The 26796-nt window shown below is 35.6% G+C and overlaps 1 protein-coding gene across 1 annotated transcript in view; it reads left to right on the forward strand.

Moving 5' to 3' along the window:
* The first annotated feature begins 19209 nt into the window (after positions 1-19209).
* LOC128987891 (proline-rich protein 36-like) overlaps positions 19210-26796 on the forward strand; it is a 32203-nt gene continuing 24616 nt past the window's right edge. Inside the window, exon 1 of the mRNA XM_054408971.1 lies at positions 19210-19338. Coding sequence (XP_054264946.1) covers positions 19252-19338 — 87 coding nt within the window. The 5' untranslated portion in view covers positions 19210-19251. The remainder of the gene's footprint in view (positions 19339-26796) is intronic.

Raw genomic sequence — 26796 nt, forward strand, 5'->3', positions numbered from 1 at the left:
CAAAAATAAATTGAAAACAAGTTAAAGTCATTTTGAGAGGTGTTCTTTAAATTAAAACTATTTTAGTTTTGTATCATATTTTGTTCAAATACTGGTGCAATATGACAAAAAAAAATAGTTCATCACACGTGTAAAAAGTGTCTTTTCAACTTGCTCATTTTCCGACCTCGGCTTCACATCGATCTTGAGCTCAGGTGGAAAAAAGTCACTTTTAGGCCCTAGTGATGAAATACTATTTCGTCCCCATACCTCATAATAGTGATAAAAAACAATATTTTGTTCAAAACTTGCCAATAGCTGCATACATTTCTACTTTGAATGTTCTACGTTGAAGTTTGTTATGGAATAGTATTTTTTTTTTCTGTGGTCACGAAAAACCTCTTTGTCAAAAGTTTTTGTATAGGCCTACTAAATCATATTACCCTAGCACATACTTTTCTTACTCGAGGTTATATTGATATATGTAGGCCTATATACTTTTCACACTTGATTCCGAGTATTGTGGTAATATTAGATACAGTAGCTTATCCCCTCAGATGTGTAATACTTTTGTATTAATTCTGTTTCTGCACCTACATCTCCAGCTCTACTGTTATAGACAGAGCTGAGAGTTTTATGTAAGAGCGGGTCAAAGTACCGAGGCTTTCTCTAATTTCGACACCGTGCAACATACATCGTACCTATATTGAGTACTGTACTTCCCTCCTCCACACCAGTACCTACGAAAATATATAGGTAAAACACACACGAATGTCAATTAATTGTAGATTACCGTGACTTTGGTAACCAAAATCAATGACACCCTCGTTTATAATAGCTTTGTGGTTAAGATAATGTTGTTTACAGTGAAATGAACTGTTTTGATTAGTCGTTAGTGGTTGCTCACGCCATTGGAGCGATGTTAAACATTTAATACTGGAGAAAGTATAATCAGCTGATTTGCATAATTTTAGTGTACACGGTATGCACCCAAGAATACTTGAACAGAACCGGTATGGATCATAAACATTATCAATTGACGTTGCTGGCCCGAATCCTATACTACCTAATAGCATCAACATATGTTTTGGCCGTTCCATTTAAGCAATGTTAAGTACAGTAATGTTTATTTTCGGGCTAGTAACATCATTGGCTTATGTTTATCTGTTTATGATCCGTACAATGTCTGTTTGACGTATTGTTTCGTTATTAAGTGGTTGAGTTAATTTCGGTCAAATAAACACGAAACAAATAGTAAACACTGAAATACTCTCAACATTAATGTATATATATACCTTACAAATATCTTCAGTTGGTCCAAAATTATGATGCATCCATAAAAGGGTACGATTAATCACAACAATACAAGTATGTTTAATCTATTATTAATTATTATTTAATCTATTGTAATGGCTATGAGATCCACTGACTTTCGATACGGAAGTGGAAGTAGTTTTCTCATTCGTTATATTCATAAACTTATTTATTGGTCAACCTCTTTTATAATAACCAAATAATAAACCACACGGTGCAAGTTTCGCTCTAAAACAAGATAAAAAAACATGTTGATGTCATCAGTGCGTATTCAAACCAAACCGGACTTAAATTAACATAGAAACATGCTTGCAAAACCGGAGTTGTTTAGAATGTCAGTGACTTGGGGTATACGTATACAGTTGTATTAAATTCATACAAAGAACGTTTTGACGAACGTGTAGGCCTACAGTTCACCACATACTGTTTTACCAATGATGAGCAAGCATATTGCAAATTCACTTCCACGTTCTTTTTATTGTCGATCATACAAATCTGTAAATAAAATTAAAATCGTACAAGAGAAATCTAGACTTGATATTGGCGAAGATGGATGGTCGTATAGATAAGAGGGCGTTTGACTACAGTCATAACAAGGGTCAGATTAAACAAGGGTCAAAGGTAAGGTCAAACCGCAGGCTTGCCCTACCCATAAAACACCTCTTTACAATCCCTTGTGCATGTACAGCAGAGTATTGTGACGTAACGGGTTTCTATTGGCTGTGATATACGTGACGTGTCGTGGTAAAGGATAGAGATTATTCGGTTATTCTAGTAGATTACTTGGACAAAAGGTTTCTTTTGCTGTTTGGTCTTATCAAAACATATTTTGCAGATCTGATACAGTATATTTTTTGCTAGTTCTTAACACACAACGAGAACGAGTATGGTGCCAACGGTGGAAGCCACTGAGTTCTCTAGATGCTAAGTAGAGAACTTATAATGATGTTTAGGTTAGATTTTGGATTGATGCACATGTATAGCAAAGGATTTTAAAAATACCACTGAAATTGTACACCAATGAATTTGTATGGACCTTTTGTAGATGGGTACGACCGTACGACTCATAGAGAGCTAAGCCAGTATAGTATTACGAAAAACCCATCTGCACTTGCAAGGGAAAAGATTCTAAGCCGGAAGACAGTACCTGGAAAAATATAAATTTGTTTATGTGTATGTATAATTTGATTCTATTGTATTTGGAGACAGAAGTATAAATGGACAGCTGTAACCATTTCCATACTCAAAGAGAATGTAGTCGAATAAGTCTCTCATATTGAGAACGACGTTCTATTATTCTCTCTTTCACTTTTACGTACTGAGCCTCCTTTCCACCATTTACTGAGCCGTGATAATTTATAGGACAAATATGATGCTAATACACAACAAGTTACTTTTAATTTGGATATCACTAAGCAGTTTATGTGAAATATTATAAACCTAAGGCAGCTTGTTACTGATCTCGATACTTCACAGTATAGTGAATCTTATAGGCAAGTTACTCTCACCCACTCACCTTCTCTCTAGCAAGAAACCGTCAGTGCATAATCAATGCTGTTATAGAACATAGTGGTGTGTATAAAATCAATGATAATGCCAGTCCAGCTACATGTATACGGACCCAGTCTGCTGCCCATGCCGGCAAGCGCGCTAATCTTTTCATCGAGCTTATGTGAGAAAGTTGTCTCGAGTTTGCAAAGCCACTTTCGCATACAAGAACCTACAAATGGGATACAAAATATACCAAAGATTATTACCACGTGCTTCCTTATTATAATATTTTTAGGCAATGTTGCGTGTTATGTTAGCATTTGGTTCATTGTATAGAACTGGCTTGGACATGATTTTTCTTTGGCAGGAAACAAAGTTCAAAGCCTATTTTTGAACTATCCAAGACTTACTGGCTTTTATCAGGATCATCATGCGTGGTGCACTGTAACCACTCATCCACCCTGCTAGTGGTATGAAACTGCCCAGCCCATCCATGGCCATAGCCTTGATAGCGGGTGCAGTGATCCAGGAAAACACAGCCCAGACAGCACACTTTCTCCTCAGGACATCCCACGGATATTGCGACAGGATATGCAAGATATCCCATAGTGGTCCTATGGTCAACTTGGGATATCACAGGATATCCACAGGAATGCCTAATGTCCCCGCCCGGGGATGTCCTACGGATAAGCTCACACGCATATCCGTGGGACATCCGAGGTCATCCCAGGGTAGTCCTCAGGACATTCTCAGGACATATGGGACTACTATGGGATGTCCCTGGGATAAAGTGTGGTCTGGGCCTGAACATAAAAAACACAAAATAATATAGATTTAGTATGAAAAGCTTAATTATAAGTTTAGTAAATTGATTAAATAGTTAATAAACACAAATTTTTAAGAAAAAAACGAGAAAAAAGTTTTTGGCCCAGACGGGTTTCGAACCTGGTACCTTCGTCTTGTGAGCCTCTTACCTTACCTCCTGAGCTATCTGCGCTTGTTGATTATGGGTGTTTTCAAGTGGTTAAAGAGTAGCCGACAGTTGCAATGGTCGCAATACTTAAAATATTTTTGATACTACAGTATAGGCTTTATATGATTCTGTTAATCTGTTTAGGCCTCAAGTAGTTGAATTGTTTTTCTGGTAGTTGGAGAGGATACTGGTATTTGAATATAGATTATTTAATCACCATTAGATTAGCACTGTAATAATTGACTGTTATATGATTAAAATTAGTTTTTTGTTGTTTTATTAATTTAAAGTTAGAATTAAATTCACATTCCACACAACTATGATAGAACTCTAGTTTTAATAAATTATAAAACCTCAACATCTTAATGCGTGGGAATCTTATTTTTAGAAAAAAAAACAGACCAAAATTATTTGTTAAATAATGAAGACGGCCCAATTATAAATTCGGAATTACTGAAAATAATTACATCAAAAACAACACTGTAACATATCCAAAATTCAAAAGATTAATTTTTCTAATATTATTTTTTATTTTTCCAATATCCTTTAAATCATCTGTTTTAACTTTGTTTAAAATTAATTTATTGAGTAAATATTTACTTTTTGTACTAGTGTAAACACAGCCTGAAGATGGAAACCAAGTTTCCGAAAGCACTAGTGAAAAAAACAAATTATTATATATTGGCCTTGTTGAACATTTAAATTTAGATATACTGTACATTTCATCAGTGGTAGTATTTTTTTTCTTCAGTTTGTTACCGGGACATTACGGGACATTACAGGATATCCAGTGGATTTTGTACATGTCCCGGGATGTCATGGGACATTCTGGGATATCCTATGGCATTCGTACATATCCCGGGACTTTACAGGATATCCTGAGGTTAACTTACAAATCCCGGGACATTACGGTATATTGTAGGATATCCTGTGGATTTCGTACTCGTCCCGGGATTTTGCGGGATATCCTGAGGATAGCGCACATATCCCGAGACATTCTCAGGACATATGGGACTACTATGGGATGTCCCTGGGATAAAGTGTGCTGTCTGGGAGACAACCCAACCTCTGATTGATTTATATTAAAGGCATCAAACTTTCTCCCGGGAACGCGGTAGTGTCGAGCCCCGGGCCGGGAACCGGTTCAAATCTGCATCGAGCTCTTAGATTAGACATATTCCACCTGGAGGCATACAAGGATGCAGATTGCGCGGCAAGTTATGGGTCAAAGAGGTGGAGAGGGAGGAGGGGGGGGGGTGATCGTTCCAGCTGATTGAGGGGAAATATGGTATTGGAGGCTGAGTGCAAATAGTAGGGTTGTAAAATATAACATTGAGGATATCAAATTTCGCAGTGGAATTTGAATAGCAATACAACAATATGGACAGTTTACATTATCAAGTATGTATTACCTTGCTACGGAATTTGAGATTAAATTAAAAAATTGGTTGGACTTTTGGTTGTTAAATATTAAATCTTATACGAAGCAAGGTAAAATTTACTATGAAGATTAAATAACAAAACGATACGATATAGCCTACTACGAAATTAAAATATTAACTGTGGAAATTTGATCAAATTATACTGGGGATTGAGTCGAAACATTAACTGATAATTGGGGATAAAATTAAACCTCGACAGTGGAGGTGAAGTGTAAGTATGATTTAACTAGCTGTACCCGCGGGCTTTGCCCCGTTTTACTTCATAAGTGAGCTTGTTCGCATGGCTCAATCACGTCCTGGTTGAAGTTCGTTCGCTACGCTCACTCACCTTTAGGTCGAAGCTCGTTCGCTGCGCTCACTTGCCTTCAGGTTAGTCCGTTCGCTACGCTAACTCGCCTCCAGGTTGAAGTTCGTTCGCTACGCTCACTCACCTTTTGGTTGCAAATTAGCTGTTGTCGTAAATTAAAAAAAAATAATAGTGCTGCACCCTGTTGGTAATCCTTGTAACTTTAATGCTATTGCACATCATAGAACAGAACCAACTTGTTTAATTGAAACAGCTGTTAAGATTCATTAATTCCATTTAAATATGAGTACTCATAAGGTTAACATGGGAAACTCCAGAGCCACTGGGGCGGAGCCCGAAAGCCCGATCAGAATAAAAACTACTTAGTTTTCCTATTTAATGCCTACAGAATCAGTGTACCAAATTTCAGCCTCCTAGGTAAATGGGAAGTGGGAGAATTAGTGATGAGTGAGTCAGTCAGTCAGTCAGTGAGGGCTTTGCCTTTTATATATATATAGATATAGAAATTTGTCTAAAGAACGAAGCTATGTGTAGAAAATAAAATTAAGTAGGACATCTATTTGAAGGAACGATATTTTCATACTGGGCCGTCATGATGTAAGCATGCAATCGAAGGAAATCCGTATTTTTCTCATCTGTTTATGGTTTTTATGTACACCAAAAACTTGGTGGTACATGTACCAACAAACTGTTATCACATTAATCAATTTACAATTTGTAAAGCCATTAATCTATACTGAATCTTGTTTTACCTACTGTGTATATTAGAAGTGATTTAGCATTTCCAAGTATTGTCGAGAGTAGCTACCTTTAAACTGCAGCGTTTTGAGTAATTATCGTATAATTTGGCGGGAAACCCTGCAGATGAGACCAGAGATGACCTTGACCTTCACCTTGAACCACGATCTGCGACCACATCAAGATGGCACAGGAGATGGTTGTGTTGCTGTGTTTTGTACAATTCCGCTTATTCTACGATAAAGAAAGCAACACCGGCCTGTACTTTTTTTGTCACAGCATACATACTTTTTACTCTATATATCAAATTATACATACCAAAACCTAGGTTTGACAGTTTGACCTCTGACTAATTAGACACATCCGATCCCATATATTAAAGTTGCAGCATTGACTTTTGTATATTGAAGTAGACATCCGACCACCTTCTTTGAGTACGAACACGTACTTTGAAGAAAGATAACACCTCACTGCAGATAGACCTACCGCGCTGTGGTGATGCTTTGAAATCAGGATGAGTTAAGAGCAATCTTCTGAGTTAAGCTACAATCTTCTATTGCACGTGCATGTAACACTAACAGAACACTTTGTACAAAGCGAGGTGAGGGATACCTGGATGATCACTAAATCTATCTGTTAGGGAGCAAGTTATACGGTCATGACTCATGACATGAAGTCCTCCGTCCTCCGTTAATTGTAGGGATTTAGTAGGCGTGAGACCCACACTGTTCCCGTATGGAACCGTCTGTTATACATTTCCTTGCAGAAGGTCTACAAATATTAATTGTAAAAATATTTTATTTGTTTTATAGGGATTCATTTAATGAAAATAGTTGGTTATGAGTGCCTGACAGCTATAAATACTTATAACTTAATATTAAACAAAATTTAAGTTATTTATAAACCAACGACTTTTACCTTGCACAGCCAATCATAATAGTATTACATCCTTTTACAAATGAAGATTGCTCATGAAGATTTTCTTTGTTTACCGTAATTGATAATTTAGTCGCAAAATCGTGGTTAATGCTTACAAGTTCATTAATAGGGCTGGTTTATACGTCTGGCTGTATATCAGAGCTCACTTTTTGAGCGTCAGTTCAATCTTGACCAAAGCTTTGCTAATTTTCTCTCTTTAACACTAATCGCATCGGTAAAATGATCATTAAATTTTAAATTTATTGTTTTGCCTGGACGAGTTTACTTTATCAGCAGAGTCCTGACTCAACCAAAGATCTAAAACTTCACAATGTCGGTACTCAACGAACTATCGTAAACAAAATAAATAAAACCAGCATGAATTTCCAATCAGCAAGAAACCGCAGTAAAACTCCATAGTTAATCACCTCTTGCTAACCACGTCGGTCTATGATGCGGAAAATGGCTAAACGACTCGGTAGTAGATCAGCACTTTCCTCCAGAAAAGAATCACAGCGGGTAAAAAGTACTCTGTTCCCTTGTCTGACATTTTTTGCCCATTTCTTGCACTCAGTACTCCGATGACAGCTTTCTTCTTTTTTCGTCCTTGATCGTGTCACACATTACATCACTTCCGTCCACGTGACGTAACAGCTGTGCAACAATTAAACCACGAAGATCAGCTGTTCAACGAAGAACCGAACAGTTGACCGCTAATTATACAGGCAGACTTTCCAGTCACGACGTTGAACAGGAAAACCTCTCAGTCGACGATACTGTGGATTGGATTTTGGTTTATAGGGTTACTCGAAAATATCCCAGTCACAGCAAACCTGTGGTTTTTGAAGTTAAATAAAAGAAAAGAAATTTAGTTCATGTTAAAAGAGTACATTGTAACCGTTTTATAACCAAGGCATGTTGCGTATTTGCCCAAACGCTGTAGCAGTTTCAGGTTCCTTATGTTATTGAACCCTAACGTTATGTTATGTTATTGTAACCATAATTTATTCCACTATCTTCTAATCCCTATTTAAAATACAATATACACCGCCTTGATGCTAAGTCATCATATTGGGTTTTGGGTGGGAGCAAGCTCAACAATCGCCCATTAAAATTACGCGATGTTTTAGGTATGACACGCACAGCATTTAGCTAATACGACTAGATATAGTGAAGAAAAGCCAAAATTTACAGTCCTCAAGTCCCTTAATCGAAATGCTTGTGGGGAATTTCGGTTTATAGATTTTATAGATTTACTTTAAAACTAGCTGTGTGCCCGTTCTACGCACGGGGATCTTATTGTAGTCAGTTATTGAAACCTTTTTATTAAGAACAGAATTTGGTTTGCATATTTTCAGATATGCTGGCAAAACTATTATATATAAACCTTCGCAAATACAGTATCTGACAGTTTCAAGCCAAAACAAATGCTTCGAAATTAAATGTAACCTGGGTCGTGTTGGTCCATATGTTAAATCCAATGATTAAACTAAAAAATGCTTTATAGATCTATGAGGCATAGCCCTAATGTAGGCCTATAATTGAAAGTTGCCTTCCACAATGGTTAAAAGTATTTAAGGTACTACCTCAACCTCCCAATTTAACACTTTATTCGTGTTGACATTTTCATTATAAAGGTACTTTTGTCCTTTCCGTGAAACACTGAGAAATAAGGACAATAATGCTTTACTAACAGACATACACACAAAAATACAGAACTTAATTAGGGGATTTGCTACGCTTTAAGCATAACAAAGTACTTGTAAAATTAGTATCTGAAATATTTTGTTAATGTCATCGAATTTCATCATAACAATGTATATTTGCTTGGACCGATGATGACCCGAAATGACGGCTTACTATATGAAATGAAGTACTATAGACGATTGGTAATTTATAGTAAATATTACCAAAATAGGCCACGAACTATTGATACATAAACAACGTAAAGCATTTAAGCAATTCATTATGGTTTGCTGAATAAATGTTTTACTAAAATGCGTTATCGTTTTCTTAGCATAAACTAACATTTTGGAATCAAGAAAGAAAAAGCAAAAATTGTACAGTTAAGACATCAATTAAATTGAATACGCCTGTAATAATAAATAAGGTGCAACACCAACGATAACTGATTTGTAAAGTACAGTGATGTGTTGGTACTTAAAAATGATTCTTGCTACTACCAACAGTACCAACGGTTCTAAGGAATAGAACCGGTACCAAAAACCAACGTTAACAGTTGAGAACAATAGTACAGCCGACCAATTACATGAGTTAATCAAGTCCCGAGGTTATTGATCTCTTGGTTTTGGATTTCTCGTAAAACGTTTTAAAACGGCAATCAAAGTTATTTGCCATTAATTGCTTTATTTGTAAACAACTTTTAATGTAAACTTATCGGTGTCAGTTTGAAAAAAAAAACAACCTCATACAAACAACTTTTTGTTATTCAATAGATTACGTACCTAGTCTCTAAACAATGATTGGTAAAGGCTATCTAATAACATTAGAAGGAAATGTGACAAAAATCACACAACGTTGGGTTTTTGGACGTTTGTAATTTTATTTCTTAAGTAGGTAGGCCGTGTATTCTAGGGAAAAGTACCGGTATCAAGGATCGTCGTCGGACAGTTTGTTATGAATAATTGGGTAGGCGTACGTACCCAAGAGATGGGCCATGGGCCTATTGGCTGTATGGTCAAGCGATTGCATCACACGGTGAGTAGGTACTATTGACTATATATATATATATAGTCAATGGTAGGAACAGAAAATAACACATTAGAAAAGCGAGTTTAGCATCATCCGTAAACCTCTGTTACAATCAACCACTGCAGTTGTGATTTTTTACTTTACACTTTACACAACCGCCATTGAAGCGCCGTGTCAATGAGTGGAAACCATATTTCTAAGCCATTGGCGACGATCATTATTAAATTTAAAGTTTCCCAGCCGTATACAACACTGATTCAAGGTCTTCTTTCTGGTTATCAAAACTCAAGAACAATTTATACACAAAGAATCTCTGGTTCCTGAACTGGATGATGCCTAGTTATTTAATTTCATCTACACGGTTACACTATTACAATATATTATTGCACTTTCGATTAATTAAATCCGTTATGTAAGAAAAACGTTTTTAATCACTTGGGATTTACATTCAAAACGTGATTGAAAAAGGTTGCGGTATTTGTAAACAACATTTGTAAACATATCAGTGACAGCTAGAAAAAATAATCTTGATCCGAACAGCTGTTCGTTATTTCATAGATGATTATGCAATAAAAATTGGACGAAAACTTGACATAAATCGCACAAAACTACATTTTTGAACGTTGGTAATATTATTTACAAAGTAGTGAGGCCATATTTTAATGGCTAAAGACAATCTCGCCAATTCAGTGAATACATTAAAATGACTTGGATCTTGATAGGTACTCTCGTTTTCCAGGAGAAGATAGCGTAAAATGCCATCTTGAGTGTTACAGACAAAGGGAAAGACAGACAGACAGACAGACAGACAGACAGACAGACAGAAATTGAGATAAGACTTGTTTCTGCTTATTTAATGTATAAGACGTAAAAATAACCTAAAAATATATAATTCTGAGCAATGTACAGACAAAACTCTAATTTTATTTATATAGATACCCTAGCCACAGTAATCCTGAAGCCTGAGAATGTATTAGCTTCAGAGCCACTTAGAAGATAATTTTAAGGAGTCATCAAGGTCTGTCAAATTAACTAAGGTGAAATGAGTATTCATCCATTTGGAACAGATATATATCAAAGGTAAATGTATATAGCTCTAGAAATAGACTATACAGTTTACATTTTCAATAACTATTGACAGGTCCGAAGATGAATTCTCTTGTAAATTGCTTTCTCCTACTCATTTCCCTGTGATAATGTCTTACATTTTACAAATGAGAAGAGTTCCATTTTTTTGGAAGGTTTTAAAAAAATCAGTAGTCCACAACTCTGGTAAAATGATCTAATGATTAGCCAAAATTCCACTGTCTATTCGTCTATACTATAATACACCGACTACAATTAAAGCAGCTACAACTTTATAGCACCACCTACTTGAGAGCGAACTTTTTCAATCCATTAAAGTCGTCGTTACAGGTGTAATAGCTCCAATTAACTACCTGTTACTAATGTAACAGTGATATCCAGTTACCGGTTGCAGCTATAAATGCTAGCGCCATTAATATCTGGCGCATTTCAACTTTCATCAAGAAAGTTTGCTGTCACCGCGTACGATGTCATATTGGGACATTCTGCTTTTTCCCTTATCCAATTTACCATCAGGTTCTCATGCGATTGCACTTTAGATACGTCTGGTGTAAATATGCTAATGAGTAAGGCACCAAACCAGTCTCGAGTTGTAATAGGTCGTGTAGTGTGTGTACACCTGGTTTCCATTTAGCACTGCGATTGTGTATAGATAATGTCGAATAGGCCAATTATTACTCATACTTAATCGATAAATACTGCAGCTATGAAAATATCTTTGTAATGTTGGTAGATAGGTGAGTTTAGCGGTTTAGCGATGGTTCAGACGATTTAGCGACGGACTGACACAATGTTGAGTGTTCGCGTCCCAGTGACGTCACTTAAAAATATCAGTATAGTCCTTTCTTGTACTGTACAGTGTATAAGCTCACTACATGCTTTTCTTCTTAAGTCCCATGCATTGGTCTTTCAGACTCATATGGACGGGCAAATCCAAGGCCAACCTCTTGAAAATAGTAATTGGCAAGGAGAAATAAACAGTTTTACATCCCTGGTATTTAATTAGTTTACTTAATTCATTACTTAATTCTGAAAAAACTTGTGAAAAGTTTTGTTTAAGTTTATTCTTTAATTGTTTTGGATATGTAAAAGGACGTTTATTTTCCAACAGTTAGTCACTTCATCAGTATAGCAAAGTACTTTGAGTTTTTATTGCTGAAAATAAATGCAAGGTAGCTATAGAAAGGACTGAGATGACCTGAATGTCTTTGTGAATACCTAACTAAGATCAGTGTGCCGTGATCGCGACGTTTCAGCAAAATGATCGTTAGCCCACTTGTGTTCTAGAGCTTTCGCCCTTTTCATTCAACCTTAAGATCAGATTTTTCAAACCAATACCATTTATAAAAATACCAATGATCAAGGGCACCTGGCTTCGGTTTCAATATATCAAAAATCTACTGGCCCTTTTTCAATATAGACTATTTGCAAGGGACGAGAAGAAGTGAAGAATTCGGGCTTTCAGAGGTCAATCAAACAGCCAGGGTGATAGGATAGCGGTCGCACTAACAAAATTACTTACCAATAAAATTTTGTTCTGCACCAACGATCTCTACGATGACAAATTCAGAGCCAACTCAAATACTAGTGACGATTATCCTCGTAGCAAGCCCACTAACAGCAGTAGTGTCAGTTCCATATTTTTCATCCCACTACAAACTAGTTCAACGGAACCTCTCCAACAATGCTCTGGAAAGCTCGGCGCTCTTCGTCAATCCATTCGTGTTTTTTCCTGTTTGATCAGCTGACTCGTGATTATGATATCGATAGTGCAGGAAGCTGTACGTGTGTCTGTTTTACTTTCTCTCTTGCCCTAGACGGCGCTGGCGCTGCCTTATCTGCCATTGAACCCACTACTGTCCATTTTGGTTTGGTTAGTGGCCATTATACCATATGTTATGTGTGTTGAAGTGGAATTGGTCTATGAATTTGTGATATGAATTGAGGACGCTTTGGACGATTTAATAGAATGTGAAAACTGTCAAAGTTAGCTTAAATGAGACGCGAATACACTACAGTTTGTTTACATCTGATGATAGAAATTGTACATTGTAACTGACTATAGATTTTAGACTGTATGTGCAAGGTTTTGTAAATACACTCTTATGATATTGAAGCCTTGAATTTATGTATTACGGATGTAACATTATCAGTTCTCTGATTGAATGGTCATTTTTAATTGGCTCTTGCGTAGTCACTCTGGTTGGTTGGACACAGTTAGTTGATGTGTGAATCACTGGGTTGAAACGTTAGGTAAGAAGTTGCGAGGATATTGTAAATTTGTATCAAAACTTCAGTCAATAATTTCTTGCATGTGTACTTAATCTTCCTGACCAGGCCGGCAACTTTCCTGGCTAGTAAGGAGGCAATAATTATTTATCATCGGGTTTTATATCCTTTCCCCTATATTGAATGTCATAGTATCAACAATTAAGATATAACATAGTTTTTACTCCGTGTTTATGAACTATGTTCCAGTTAAAATGAAAAACAGTAACTACAGTTAATTAATATAGGCTGTCTGGTTATCTAAAAGTCAGCGAAATACGACTTATTTGGCTACAGCAAGTACATGAATATTAACTTCGGTACTTTAAAACCTAAAGTCAAAGCCCAAAGCTAACACACACATAAAAGGTTTTAAGACGTTAGGTGTAATATAATTTATAATTTTTACACCTAATGTGCATTAACTTTATATTGTTTCAACACACGACGGTTGGATATACAATGTATTGCAGTTTAACAGTGTTCCCGCTAGATTTGCCCACGGCGGCAAAGTTAAGATCGCGCACCAATACGGGTGGCTTTGATTAGATTGCGTAACAACTTTCTTCTACTTCCTGGCGATCCAATACGCATGTCTCAAACATATAGGACGTGATCGCACGCGCACATAGAGGCTACCATGGTGGAAGTGGAGGCTACAACTGTAGTATACCTGGCCCAGCTTTCTAGTCAGGAATATGCAGAACACCAGACTAGCCAGCTAGGATATCGCTAATAGCTTTTATTGGTATTGATTTTAAAGTTATATGTTTGAGTAGATCTATATAATTGTCGGAAGTGTTTTTAGCTGATGGTCGAGCATTGTGGCTAAGTAGTAGCGTCTTGGGTAGGTCAATACTGTTTCGAGAAGAATTTCCTGTACTATCACTATCTTATCAATGCAGTAGCCTCCTTTTATATATGCTCCTATAGGGACTATCTAAACAACACTAGATTAACCAAATTTAATGACTACACCATAGATAAAACATAATACTGTACCTTGTGTTGGTTAGTCTATGCTTACACACTCCAATTCACTGGTTTTGGTATAGCACAGACCTAATATATCATGGGCAGTTGATGTTTTAAAAAATAAAGAGAGCGAGAAAACTTGAGAGCAAACAAAGAAATAAAACACATTTTTGTTAATCCCAAACTCATAAATTGAGTTTACATCAAGCCAGGTGTCAAAAAACAAAATTATTTATGATTTCCAAGTCTCATTTATATACACAATTAAATCTTTTTAATTCCACGACCTTCTTGATCACCTAGACGTGTGCGTGCAGACAGTGGAGGTGTGAATTTCCATTGTTAACGACTGTCACCATGCAGCCTGACACGAGTCTACCATGCAGCCTTTCTCCATTCTTACCCGTCTTGCAATTAAATATAAGAACTCTCCTATGATGAGCCGTGGGACGAGAAAGGTACGACAGTTGGTTATATATAAACATGAGGTTATTTAAGAGACAACATATCTCATATATGTACATATCATATATGTGAGGTATGCACAGCATTAAGAGTGAAAACTACAGAAAAAGTCGATAAATTGTGAAACTGATTCAAAACTTAAAGATTCAGAAAGAAGTACCATTAAAGTAGTGTAATTAATATTAAATTTGATTTTAATGTGTCATAACCTCCTTTATTTAAATAATTTAGGGTCTTTGTTTACATAAAAATCTTGCTGGAAAGCCTTTTGTCTAATCTATCTGCATGTTATATGAACGTGTTTTGAAAGTACATAATTCTAAATTACTTATCCGTTCTTTTACTTGTAATTGAACGTCCAAAGACGCTATAAAATACAAACTCGTACCATAGACTCCTAATCTCCTATACTTATTCCAACTCTCTACAATACTCTCTTGTATATTTGACAATGTTTTTGGATATGCTATAGACAACTTTTTATGTAGAGTAACTGGGTGGATTATGAGGTGCATTATTTATTTATGTTATTTTATCAACTGTAGGCCTAAAACAATATTATTAAATACTAACCAAATCATCCTCTAGGCTCATCACTCATCAGAAATTAACAACATATCAAAACATGTTTGAGATTTTACAGTAGGATCACAAGTCTGTAACAGTATCCAAAGTCAATGCTCTAACTAACTGCGTTTATGGGTAAAAAAACATCCGTAGAAAGTTTCCAAATAAAATTATAAAATACCTTATATTTAACTAGTTGCTGTACCCGTGCTTCACAACGGGAAGACAAATCAGTTTCATAATCATTGAAATAGATTTAAAATATTTAATCCATCATAAAGTTTTAGATTATATATATAATCCTACCACACAGTTAGTTGTGTAAAATTTATTTAATTTCTTTGGATCAGCTGTCTGAAATTGTGAAATGATAATTTGGCATTTCTGATTGTTTACATTGCCAACGCAAAGGTAAACATTGTGAATTTTCTCTAATATTTGCTTATAATATTAGACCTCTAAGATTATTTCTCTAATATAAACCTCACCACAAAACTTCGGACATCCAAGGGGCGTAGCCCGAGAGGAACTGAGGGAAGTGAATAGGCCTATGATATTCCTAGATATGTTCCTAATCTCATCTTTTTTCTTAATGTTGGCTGTATCGGTTTAGTTTTTTGGGTGATGTTGAGCTGCGCATGTCGTTCTTAAAATTCAGGGACTACCCGAAATAATTGGTCGTGCTGCGCATGTGGCTTCGTCAACAAACAAATAATAATTATGTTTATGATTACTATACAGTACTTCTTTACCAGGTAAGCTACATACTATTCTATGTCATTAAAATTTTAATATTTAAATGGATTAGTTTTGATTAGGGTAAATTATTATAAATGCTTAGGTTACGGGGAACTAGGACATAAAATTCGAAGAATTCAATTTGAAGATGGTGCCGCAATTCCCCCAGTGCTCTATTGAGCTTTCATTTTATTTCTTTATACATCCCAAGTAGCTAGTATTTTAAAATTAAAATCTTTTCTATGTAATTTTGGGTAAATGAATTTGTTTATTTACTACGAGCTGATTTTTGTAAAAAGGGACTTAATTTATTTGATCACAACGTATTTGGGGAGTGAAACGGTTGATATGTCAGATCAAAGTAGGATTCGCGAATTTCAAGTTGCAGTAAAGCTGTTCCAAGGATAAGTGAGGGGTCAAAGGTTACATGTTATACAATATACTTGAACATGCAGCCTTGACTTGGCCAGTTTTATCGTTAACCACAGTTCCCAACAAACAAGCCATTACACCCAGTGGTGCTCATCGGTGCACTAAGTGTTTCCATAGATGTTTATTTACCAACAAAATCTGTTGTTTGACGTTTTACAAAAAAAATTCCAGACAAAGATAAGAATACTATTTTGTAATTAACTTACCTGCAGGATTGTGTGATCAGTATTGTGGCTTTTTTTTACATAAAAGTATCGAATTTGAATTGATTGTGATTAATTAATGCTTATCTCACTGTAAAATCAGAAGTATGTTATTTCACCACACTACGATGTTTTAGCAGTTTTTTTTGTTTATTGCACGAATACTAGAAAAGACCCGATGTGGATCATAAACATAAAAAATGACGTTTTTGGCCCGAAAGTAAACAAAACCATATGTTAATTAATGCTATTAGTATAGGGGTTTTGTTTACTTTCGGACCAAAAACGTAATTTGTTTATATTTATGATCCATACCGGTGGTTTATTGGAGGCCGAAAGCTACGTGTTGCTGTCCATGTCAGCTGTCATTCAAGCAGGTTTTTACATCCTAAGGGCCGAAAATCAACTGTCCACTTACTTTCTTTATACATTAACGCATATTAAATACACCATCTGTATCCATTGCATTGCATTATTGCAATAGACTTTTTTTATTGTCACTGCTTCCTAGCAACTATTTATTATTATTTTTGCCGATTCCTAAAATTATTTCTTCACATAACCTTAAAGTTGTAGTTGTGTTGACTGTTAGTGTGCATTATTATTATGGTCAATAGTGGTAATAGGGTATAGTGTGGTGAAAAATAGCGTTGTTCGTACCACGGACCGAAATGGTTTTGCAAAACCTAATTTTCGGCCCTAGGTACGAAATATACTATTTCAGTCTGGTTACCTTTGAGTTAGGATGTGTTTAAAAGGTTGACCATCCTATTTATTCTTTAGCGCTGTATCAGTTGTGGCCACGCAATAGCTTATAATTGATTGTTCCTTTATTTGAACACCTTTTTCGATACTAAAATGAGAATACTGTGGATATTTAAAATACCTGTATAAAATAAACCAACCATGATTACAGAAACAAAATCCAAATGCACTTATGATCTTGAATGCAGTTCACTCAATGAATATAAAACCTGGTTTGTACTCATAGTTTCTGCTGTGTGGCAGACTAAAATGAATAATAATAATAATAATAATGATGTTATAAAATGTAAATAGTGAATAGTCAGTCATAACTGAATAGTGAAAATATGGAGAATTGACCTTCAAAACCTCAAAACTTTCGACGTCCGTGGGGCGTGGACCTAGGAGATTTAAGGACAACAATAAGAATACGTAATTTCAAATCTCAGACCAGTCATTTGGAAAATACAGAGAGTCTACAGTGGAAGTAAATACCCAATAGGAAAAAGTGTCCACCGATACAAAACACACTTGAAAGAGTTTTTCAGCCCTAAAGTGAAATTTAAGTTTTTTTTTATACCCAAGGCTTTTGATTTTTGCCCCTTCAGGAGCACTTTCCAGTAGGAAAATCTGCGATCATTGATGATCCAATAGTCGAGTTGAAAGCGCTAACCTAACCTCAACTGTAGCTACGGGCAAAACATCTGCTCCACAGCTGATTTCTAACCTACCTTTCCCATAATCAGCTGATCGAATCCGTGAAATATGGAGCTGGCTTATCACAAGGCATGTTTTTTCTATACTCATTGTGTTGGCTACTTGTACATTACTATTGTTATGACTGGAGATATCACCCCTAAGAAAGTCCGAGCCATTTCCAACGATTTTATCGTGTCAAAAGGTTGTAAACATTTGCAATTTATTCGTTAGATAGAAACAACTGGGTTGGAGCAAAACCCCATCCGGAAAAATGTAAAACAAAACTATCTATTCATTTATCGTAAATGTATGACTAATTAACTAAACAACACTACAGCTAGTATCAATTTTTTTTAAAAAACCACCAAGCTGGCGCAGCTTTTTTCCACACAGATGCTGATTTTCTAACTTTATGCGAACAAACCATTGGCTGTTCGTATACAACACAGGTTTTGAGCTTTGTCATTACCAACATAGGCTATGAGGAGGCCTATGTTGGCTTCGTCATAAGTACTTAATATTTCTCATTTGAAAATATTATCTCGAGGTTCTTACATTAATATAAGACTTGAAATTTTAAAATCTATCTTTTTACAAAGTGTGCTTATTATTTTAGTTGCTACACATTGCTTTGGTCTCTATAGTCAATAGTTATATTTACTTTCTTTTGAGATTACCATAAAAGAATCTAGAACTTAGTCAAATAATCCACACTACATGTGGATATCTATTCCAGTAACCAGCCAAATTTTATATGTGCTTTCAAAATCCGCCGAAGTCACTTAAAGGTTGCCAAATTAAAGAACACACTAATTTAAAAAATCCCCAAATCTCCCAAACGATAATAGTGACCTACGGAATCCGAAGGGGAGCCTCTTAAAGAATACCGAAGTATGTCCAACAGAGCTAAATCCTTGTGAGATACCACTGGTTTATGTTATTATTATATGTACTACTATGAATCTATGTACTACGTACTATAATATAATCGTAACCCATGTAACCTCCCTAGAAGGCAAACCTCTCGAGGGTTACCGAAGAATCTCCAGCTCTGACACGACTTCTGACTTCAAAGATCGGCCGTGGACGGCTACCGTGGATGAAAGTACCAGGTACCACGGTGCCTGCTGGGAGGGGGGAAGGGAAGATACCCGACTCTCTCGTCCGTCGTCCACACTCCGCTGTGAACCGCGGACGAGGATGGAAAAGCAACAGGATAGCATCTCTACCGTCGGGGTGGGAAAGGAGTACCCTCCCAGCGAGGCCTACTCTTCGGAGCCTCCCCCGGTGAGTAGATACTAGTGTTTTGTGTTGTTGAATTTTACCCCCTGGATTGCATTTATTGAACTATTTAGTATTAGGTTAGATGGATTGGTATGTAAAAGATATCTTGTCTAGAAGCGGTGAGCCAATTCTGCAAGGAGTCGATGATAGTAGCAGCTGTAGATATAGTCGGCTAGTATATTTAGTAGGCAGAGTAGACCTAATTTTTCTATTAATAGATTCTCTGCACATCCAATCAACGGGTAAATTAATTATTCTATAAGGCGCATTTAATGTGAATGTAACTTTTATTATTTAGCATTCCAGGCGATGTATCTTTTGCAGTAGCCAAAATATAAACCGTACAAAAATGCCTTATAAAACCGAAAATCGCGTTTTTAGGGTATTCGACCAAAGTTTAGTCCAACCATATCAAGCATTTTTATTTGAGGTTTATTGTAATATTCGTTTAGCAATTTATGATAAAAACAGGGCTCTCTTCTAAGAGTCACTATTTTTGTGAAACCATCTTGCAAAATTGAATATTCGATTTATAACCTTTATATTTTTAAGTGCATAGTCACCCTCCTTTATTATATTTATACAAACTTACTTATTATCTCACTCAATCGCGAATGTTTAGACCATTTATAGAGAATTATAAAAAAACCCTAACAAGAAGATGCAAGAACTGTATGATAATTTATTTGTTAGAGCAGTACGTATAAAATTAAAGCTTTCAAGCTTAACAAAGCCCTGACCTTCAGGTAGGATGAAAGTGTAGGCAGTGAGGTCGATTGTTGTTGTTTTGTGGGAGTGATTAATTAATTGTAGTATTCTAAATAAAGGACCCCGGATACTTTTATTTGTGCCACTCTTTGTTTATAATTCGACAAAGCGTGTTTGGTGAAGAATATTAAGCTCTTAGCACTTGAAGAACAATTAAGAAAATAAGAAATTTTAATTAAATATATTTTATAAGAATATTGTCAACTGTTGTACGAAATGTAATATCTAAGTGACCACGAATTGGACATTTCGTTCCTTAACGAGTTGTAACTATTTTTAGAATTTATAACTCTTTGATTGAAAACCAGATGGACCAATGGACTGTAAAAAACTGTGTGTGTGTGTGCTAAAACGGATTTTCTTCTTTAAACGCCATCTTTAAACTATTCAAAGTTAAATAGTAACTCATCGTATAGCAAGTCAACTGTGGTAGTTTTAAAAGCTAACATAGAAAAACAAACTACTACTAGAATACTTGTTGTGACACTTAATAAACTATGGCTAAACATTAGCTTCAGCTGGCCCATGTATATTTCTTCTTTTATATTTAAAATCTAACAATATTCGTAAAAAAACTCCAAAAAGTAATAAATCTTTTTCAAAAATGTGTCAATGTATTCAAGTATGTACAATTAAGTAAATCTTTTGCTATAATGTTGACATGTACTTTCATAAAATAAAAACTGTAACACTTTAGGCCACTTCCTTAGGTTCTACAAACCCTTTCCGTTTAAAACATTCCAATTTTAACATTTGCCCAAACAAATTCTAGTTAATGTATTCTTGACATATAAACAATTAATCGTTGTTTTGGTTCGCTCAGTTTTATATTATTTGAATACTCACTGTTTCTGTCTTATTTTTTGTACGTTACACAAGTTTTTGAGATTTAGAGTGGCTATACACTCAGCCTTGTACAGGGGAAGTAGGCAAGGTAAACACACAAAGCTAGCTTCCCACCCATACCTTTCGGAAACTTCGCGTTCACATTCAGACAAAAATAGCTTCTACAAGGACATCCCTTAAATACATTGTGCTATCTGGAAATTGTATTTTGTGACAGGGCTCATAGCACGGTACATCCATTGGGTGATGGGCTAAGAGTCGAACACTGAGTCATACAGATAACGACTGCTCTTAAGGGAGGAGGGTCGAGCGAGTACCTTGGGGGAGCGAGCTGGTCTAGTGATTAGAGTGTGGGACTCCGGTTCCTGGGGTCACGGGTTCAAATCCCACCAAATCACCAATGGATTTTATCTAAGTGATAATGCCGTAACCCCTAGGTCTAGCCTGAAGTAATGTGAAAAACAATTCCGTGTTCGTGCCTAGCGTCTTAGGAAAAAAATGGAGCAGGGTCAAACACTGTACAGTGTACAAACGCCAAATAAAGAATCGCTAGTTTGGTTTAACGATACTTGGAAGGAGAGGATAATTTGAATTTGTTTTTAAGACTGATATTTTAAAAACTCGTTTATGATTAGTTAATTTTGTAATTTTTTAATAAGAACTTGTACAAACCACATAGTCTATTTATCAGAATTTTCAATATCATGGTTATACACGTTTGTAACATGCACTCAATATTTGTTATAGCATTGTAGCGCGAAATTTAATTGTATATAAAAGTTTAACGAAACTTGTACTCATTTCCAATTAGCCGTTTTGACTTAAATATCAAACTCAATGATGCAAGTAAACTTAAAACTTTCAATGAAGAATTTCTCTAAATATGCTGAACAATTTTAAATAAATCGTTGAGTTTGTGAGATGAACAGTAAGCTGAAATAGAAGTTCGAGATATTTAAATCATTCGAGAACTAGTGCATTTTAGAATGTATGCCGAAGCGAAATGGATTGAACGGAAAGAAGGGCATCCTTGTTTGGCATTACAGTATTTGTAAGTTTCCCAAAATACATTCTTGATAATACTTTCTTTAATTCAAAGCAAGGGAATTCCTGTTTCTTGATCTGATAAATCCAACACATTGGTTGAGACAACAGTTACACAGTTCCTGATTTAGTATCGAGTATTAGGAAATGGCTACTGACTAGGAAACATATCTCTGCGTTTTAAAATATTTAATAGTTTTCTTATTTTTCTCCAATTATTTTTTCATTACATTGTTTGGATCAAGTATACTTGGATAAAGTCAGTATTTCTCTATAAAGTCAGGCTCTCTATCTCTTATGGAGCATTTTTGAACTGCCAAGAATCTATATATAAAATAATGGCTATTTTTTAGTAGTAGCTTATCACAACACAAAATACAACTAATTCGCTTCGTTTCCTCGTGCCATCAAAAGTTAAATCAGGAACTAACGAATTTTCTTGCAAAATTGAAGAAGAACGGGGGAGGGCACGCTTCGTTGACTTTTACCTTTTGTTTACTCCTTTTGGACGGACTATTGTTTTGAATTGATACGTTTTAAATTCACTTAGGTTGACAATGTCATTTTAAGATGTTGATCAGCTCATTAAATTAAACGTGTAGTGCGTCAGTGTAAACGTTTTATGTTACTTTGAATGTTAAAACAACTGATTATTATGTAATAAAATTACCTCTAATATTATTTTTGATTCTTATTGATCATCTGATGATTTTGAAGTATTCTGTCTGGTTTAGGTCAGTGTGTTTTGTGTTTCCATTCATTTTACAAATTTTTACAACCAAACACAATAATTTATTTTCCTACAGTCACCCGACAAAGTTGGCTTCCTTGTACTGTTTATAGTACAGAAAGCTGCTAATTGCTGCATATTTATACTTTGCCGTACGGTTTATACTTTGCCGTACGGTTTATACTTTGCCGCACATCAGGATTCCAACGAAACAACACAAAACAGCGTGGTTCTATCATGCACTTAATCCGTGTACGCTTGGAAATAGGTTGGCAACACTAAAAGATAATAATACTATGAGCAGCTGATTGACTATTATAACTACGATTTAACCTGTCATTTCGTGTTTATAGTTTAGGTATTTCTGAACTTTCTGGACTTTTCATTTAAACGTTTTTAAACCATTCCTACGATCTTAATAAACAAGAAAATCCCTTTAACGCATTTTTTTTGGCGCGGAAACCACTTCAAATTACAAAAACATACGGAACTATATTCTCAAAACGCGGAGCACATTTCTTGCCGAGGAAAAATAGCGGAGTGATACAGACCGCGGGTACTACTTTCTCTAGGGCACCTATTTGTGTTGCCAGCTGAACCTAAAAACGTGTTGTATAGTGTTTGAAAGACTAATTATTTATACGAGAGGTCGTCCAGTGGTCGAAACTCGACCATAAATATGTAATGTAAACTTACTCACTTCTCTATTTTCACCCCACACTGTAAATAAAACATGTGATTGGAGTTTCTTCCATTTGTTTTGATTTTATGTTTATATTTCGTTGTTATTTCGTCACCAGCATGGCAACGCATAAGATCCATGTTAATTTTTTCAAATTTTTAAACTCATTTTTTGTGCTTATCTTTGAGCCTATTTAAATTTATAAAGGGATTCTGCACACCTACAGGAAAGTAGCTTTCTAACGGTATGCGTAGATTTACCCCACGATGCACACGAGCTGAGAAAAAAGGTTTTAAAGAAACATGCTTGCCTATTAATATATAGATAGATGCTTTATAGTGACTGTAGGAAAAATATAATGTGTAACACGAGTGAAAAAGGCCTTTCACCACTAGTTACACAAATAACTATTGTAAACAGTCACTTATGTATCCGCATTAATACCAGAACGTAATCGTGTATATTGTAAAATTCAATCTAAAATGGGAATGATACATTTCATCATAACGAGCCTAATAAAGTGAATCAATTTGTCGTATGGTCGCTATTTCAAAAGTAAAAGTATTAAAAAATGTATTTGTGGCCCAAATCAAAACAAACTTCAAATTTTCCAATTGCGTCTGATGTCTATTTTCAGAGTCTAAATTTAAAGACCAGTGTCACTGTTTTGAAATGAATGTTCTTCAATGCAATTGAAAAAATCTTTAATGACATGGTCAAGCCACGGACATGGTGGGGTTCACGAGACTTTATCAATACGACGAGATCTCTACTTGTGGTATCTAAAAATTCAAAAGGGTAAGGTTCTAAAAATTCATGTGAAAACATTCAACAAGCTCAAGTCCAATCCACCGAATTTTGCAATAGGATGCGAATTCTACTTATAAAGTAGTAGTGAAATCCAATAACCAAAGACGGTATGAAGAAGATACGATCCTCGAATGTAACAAACAAATCAACGACAAGCTCAAGTCCTATCTATCATCAGTTGCACAACTCGGTTCCACTACGAGACCATTATTAATCAGCCGGGAATGATTCACTGAGACAAAGACCACTGAAGTGTTTATTCCCACAGACCACGCAACAATGGTTTATACTGTAATAACTGGCATTGGAGAGAACAGAAGTGGAAAGTGACAGTGACAGAGAGTATTTTGAATATAAATGTGGAGGAGCTTAGGGATTCCTTGAGTTGGAGTATGAAAGAGAACTTCTTGGGATTAAAACGATGAAAATAACTACGTGTACAACTTGATGGGTAACTTGAAACGCAAGTAGAAAACTAGGAACATATGAATACACTCTTTTATAATTTTTAAAATGTTTAAGCTACTGAAATTAAAAACGAAGTGCTTTAATTTTACCATATTATGATGGATTGGCCATGTATAGTCAAAATCATTACCGGTACATAAAAGTTTTCGATTTAATATCAAGTCCCTAAAGATCTTTCTTGAACCATTTAGTTTTTTTACAGAAAGTATACCGCTAATACTATTGGAAAATTTGATACCTGCTTAAATTTGTGTTTCCTGTTGGCTACGACTGGTGCGCTGTCAAATACATGTTTTCATTTTCTTAAATAATTTAACCACTTCAAATCACATACTTGAAAACGAACCATGAATGCGACAACTGCAAATAATCACATCTCTCAAAAGTAACTTTGGGAATATTTATAACAGTGTATATAATGGTACAATTTGTAGGCAAAATTACTTATGTAAGAGACCACTTCGTGTAACCCCCTGCGAGGATGTATGTGATACCCCTACGCTGGGACGTGTTCGTGGTGTCACTACGCTGGAGATCTCCCAGCTGTTTTCCCGTCAACCACTTTCCCAGCTGACGGAAGAGTTCATAGAAAGTTCTCAATCACAATCGTAAAGTTTTTTGTGCATCAGAGTTACTGCTGAAACAAAAAGATGTGGACCGTTCGAGGACTTATAGTTGTACTGAAATTTTACAACGCTATATAGACTTGGTGTATTTGAAATGTTACAGGCAATATTTACTTTGGTAAGAAATTTCGAGGGTAGTAAAATTCTGGGAGATATAGAAGTGGTAACTCATTGGTAGCTACTTGGGATACAAAGCCAGACATTGTAGTTCTGAGCCTGATCTTGTCACTCTAGTCACTAAACGATCATTTGACTTCTGCAACGATACTTCGTATGGAATAAATTGATATGTTCTGCAATAGTTATCCTAGATGATTTGTTAGTCAACTTCACTCTTTTCCATCAAGCTTATGGAAAGCAATTCTTATGACCAATGTCAAATTCTTCACACATTCTACTGTAAGCTATATTCCCTGGCACTAATTTCTTTCAAACCCCCTTTCAATGCGTTACAATACAAATCGTGATTATTCATGTTCCCTATTGACTTAATGAATGACTCCTTGCCACCTTGGGTGTTCATCAGATACTAAGCCTCTCACTGCAGTCGGACAATAACGTTCCAAGGTCTATGGAGAAATAACGGGCATGTCGTGACTTCACAAGGCTACTGCACAGAGCAGGAAACACATTCAAGATAAGTATCTTGATCATACAAAGATAGAACCAATGTCATCTTTGAACTGTTTGAAAACACAAGTAAAGTGTACGAAATCGTAACGGTGCTGATTTTTTAGTTGAACCGACTGGTAATTCTCGTAACAGGCAATTGTTCACAAAAGGATTCAACGTGACATGATTAATCCGGAACTGTTGCACTTGAATTTAAATAGTTGTATAAAACTGCCTTAAACCTTCTCTTAAGAGATTGCTGCATATACTTACTTATGCAGCACAGAAAGAAATATGATGGATGCAGAATGATGATGATGGAAAGATATAAAAGAGAAAAAGTAAGTTGATTGATCAGAAATTACAAACTTACCTTTGCCAATAACCGTATCACAACGGTTGATTAGCTCTTATTGGACGACATTGAAATTACATCCTCCATCATCAGGTTGGCTATTTGCAACGGTGGAATTAATACCTCCATCAAGTGCTCAACCAAGACCTCAAGCTGACCCAGCTACTAAAGCATCGTTTCGGTGGATCCCATGAGGTGATATTTGACAAAACATTGCAAGCCAAGGAAGAGGAATAGGTATAACATAATAGGAATAGGCCTACTGATGTTTATATTTAGATTTGCCAAAGATTTAATTATCGTCAGCAGATGTGAACTTATGGAGCTTATGTAAAAAGATAAGACGTTTAAAAATTAAATCTTAGAAATAACAGTACAAACTACTTAGACAAATATTTTTTAAGCTTTATAAAAAGTTATTTAATTGAACCCCAATAGGATTGTATGCATTCTGCTACTCAACTACGAGTCACAGAAGTTGCAGACATTTTGCACAGGGAACAAAGCTATACAGTTGATA

Source organism: Macrosteles quadrilineatus, unplaced genomic scaffold (genome assembly GCF_028750875.1).
Source record: "Macrosteles quadrilineatus isolate MER2022 unplaced genomic scaffold, UCM_ALF_1.0 Scaffold_2__2_contigs__length_208266976, whole genome shotgun sequence".
In the NCBI taxonomy this organism is placed as follows: Eukaryota; Metazoa; Arthropoda; class Insecta; order Hemiptera; family Cicadellidae; genus Macrosteles; species Macrosteles quadrilineatus.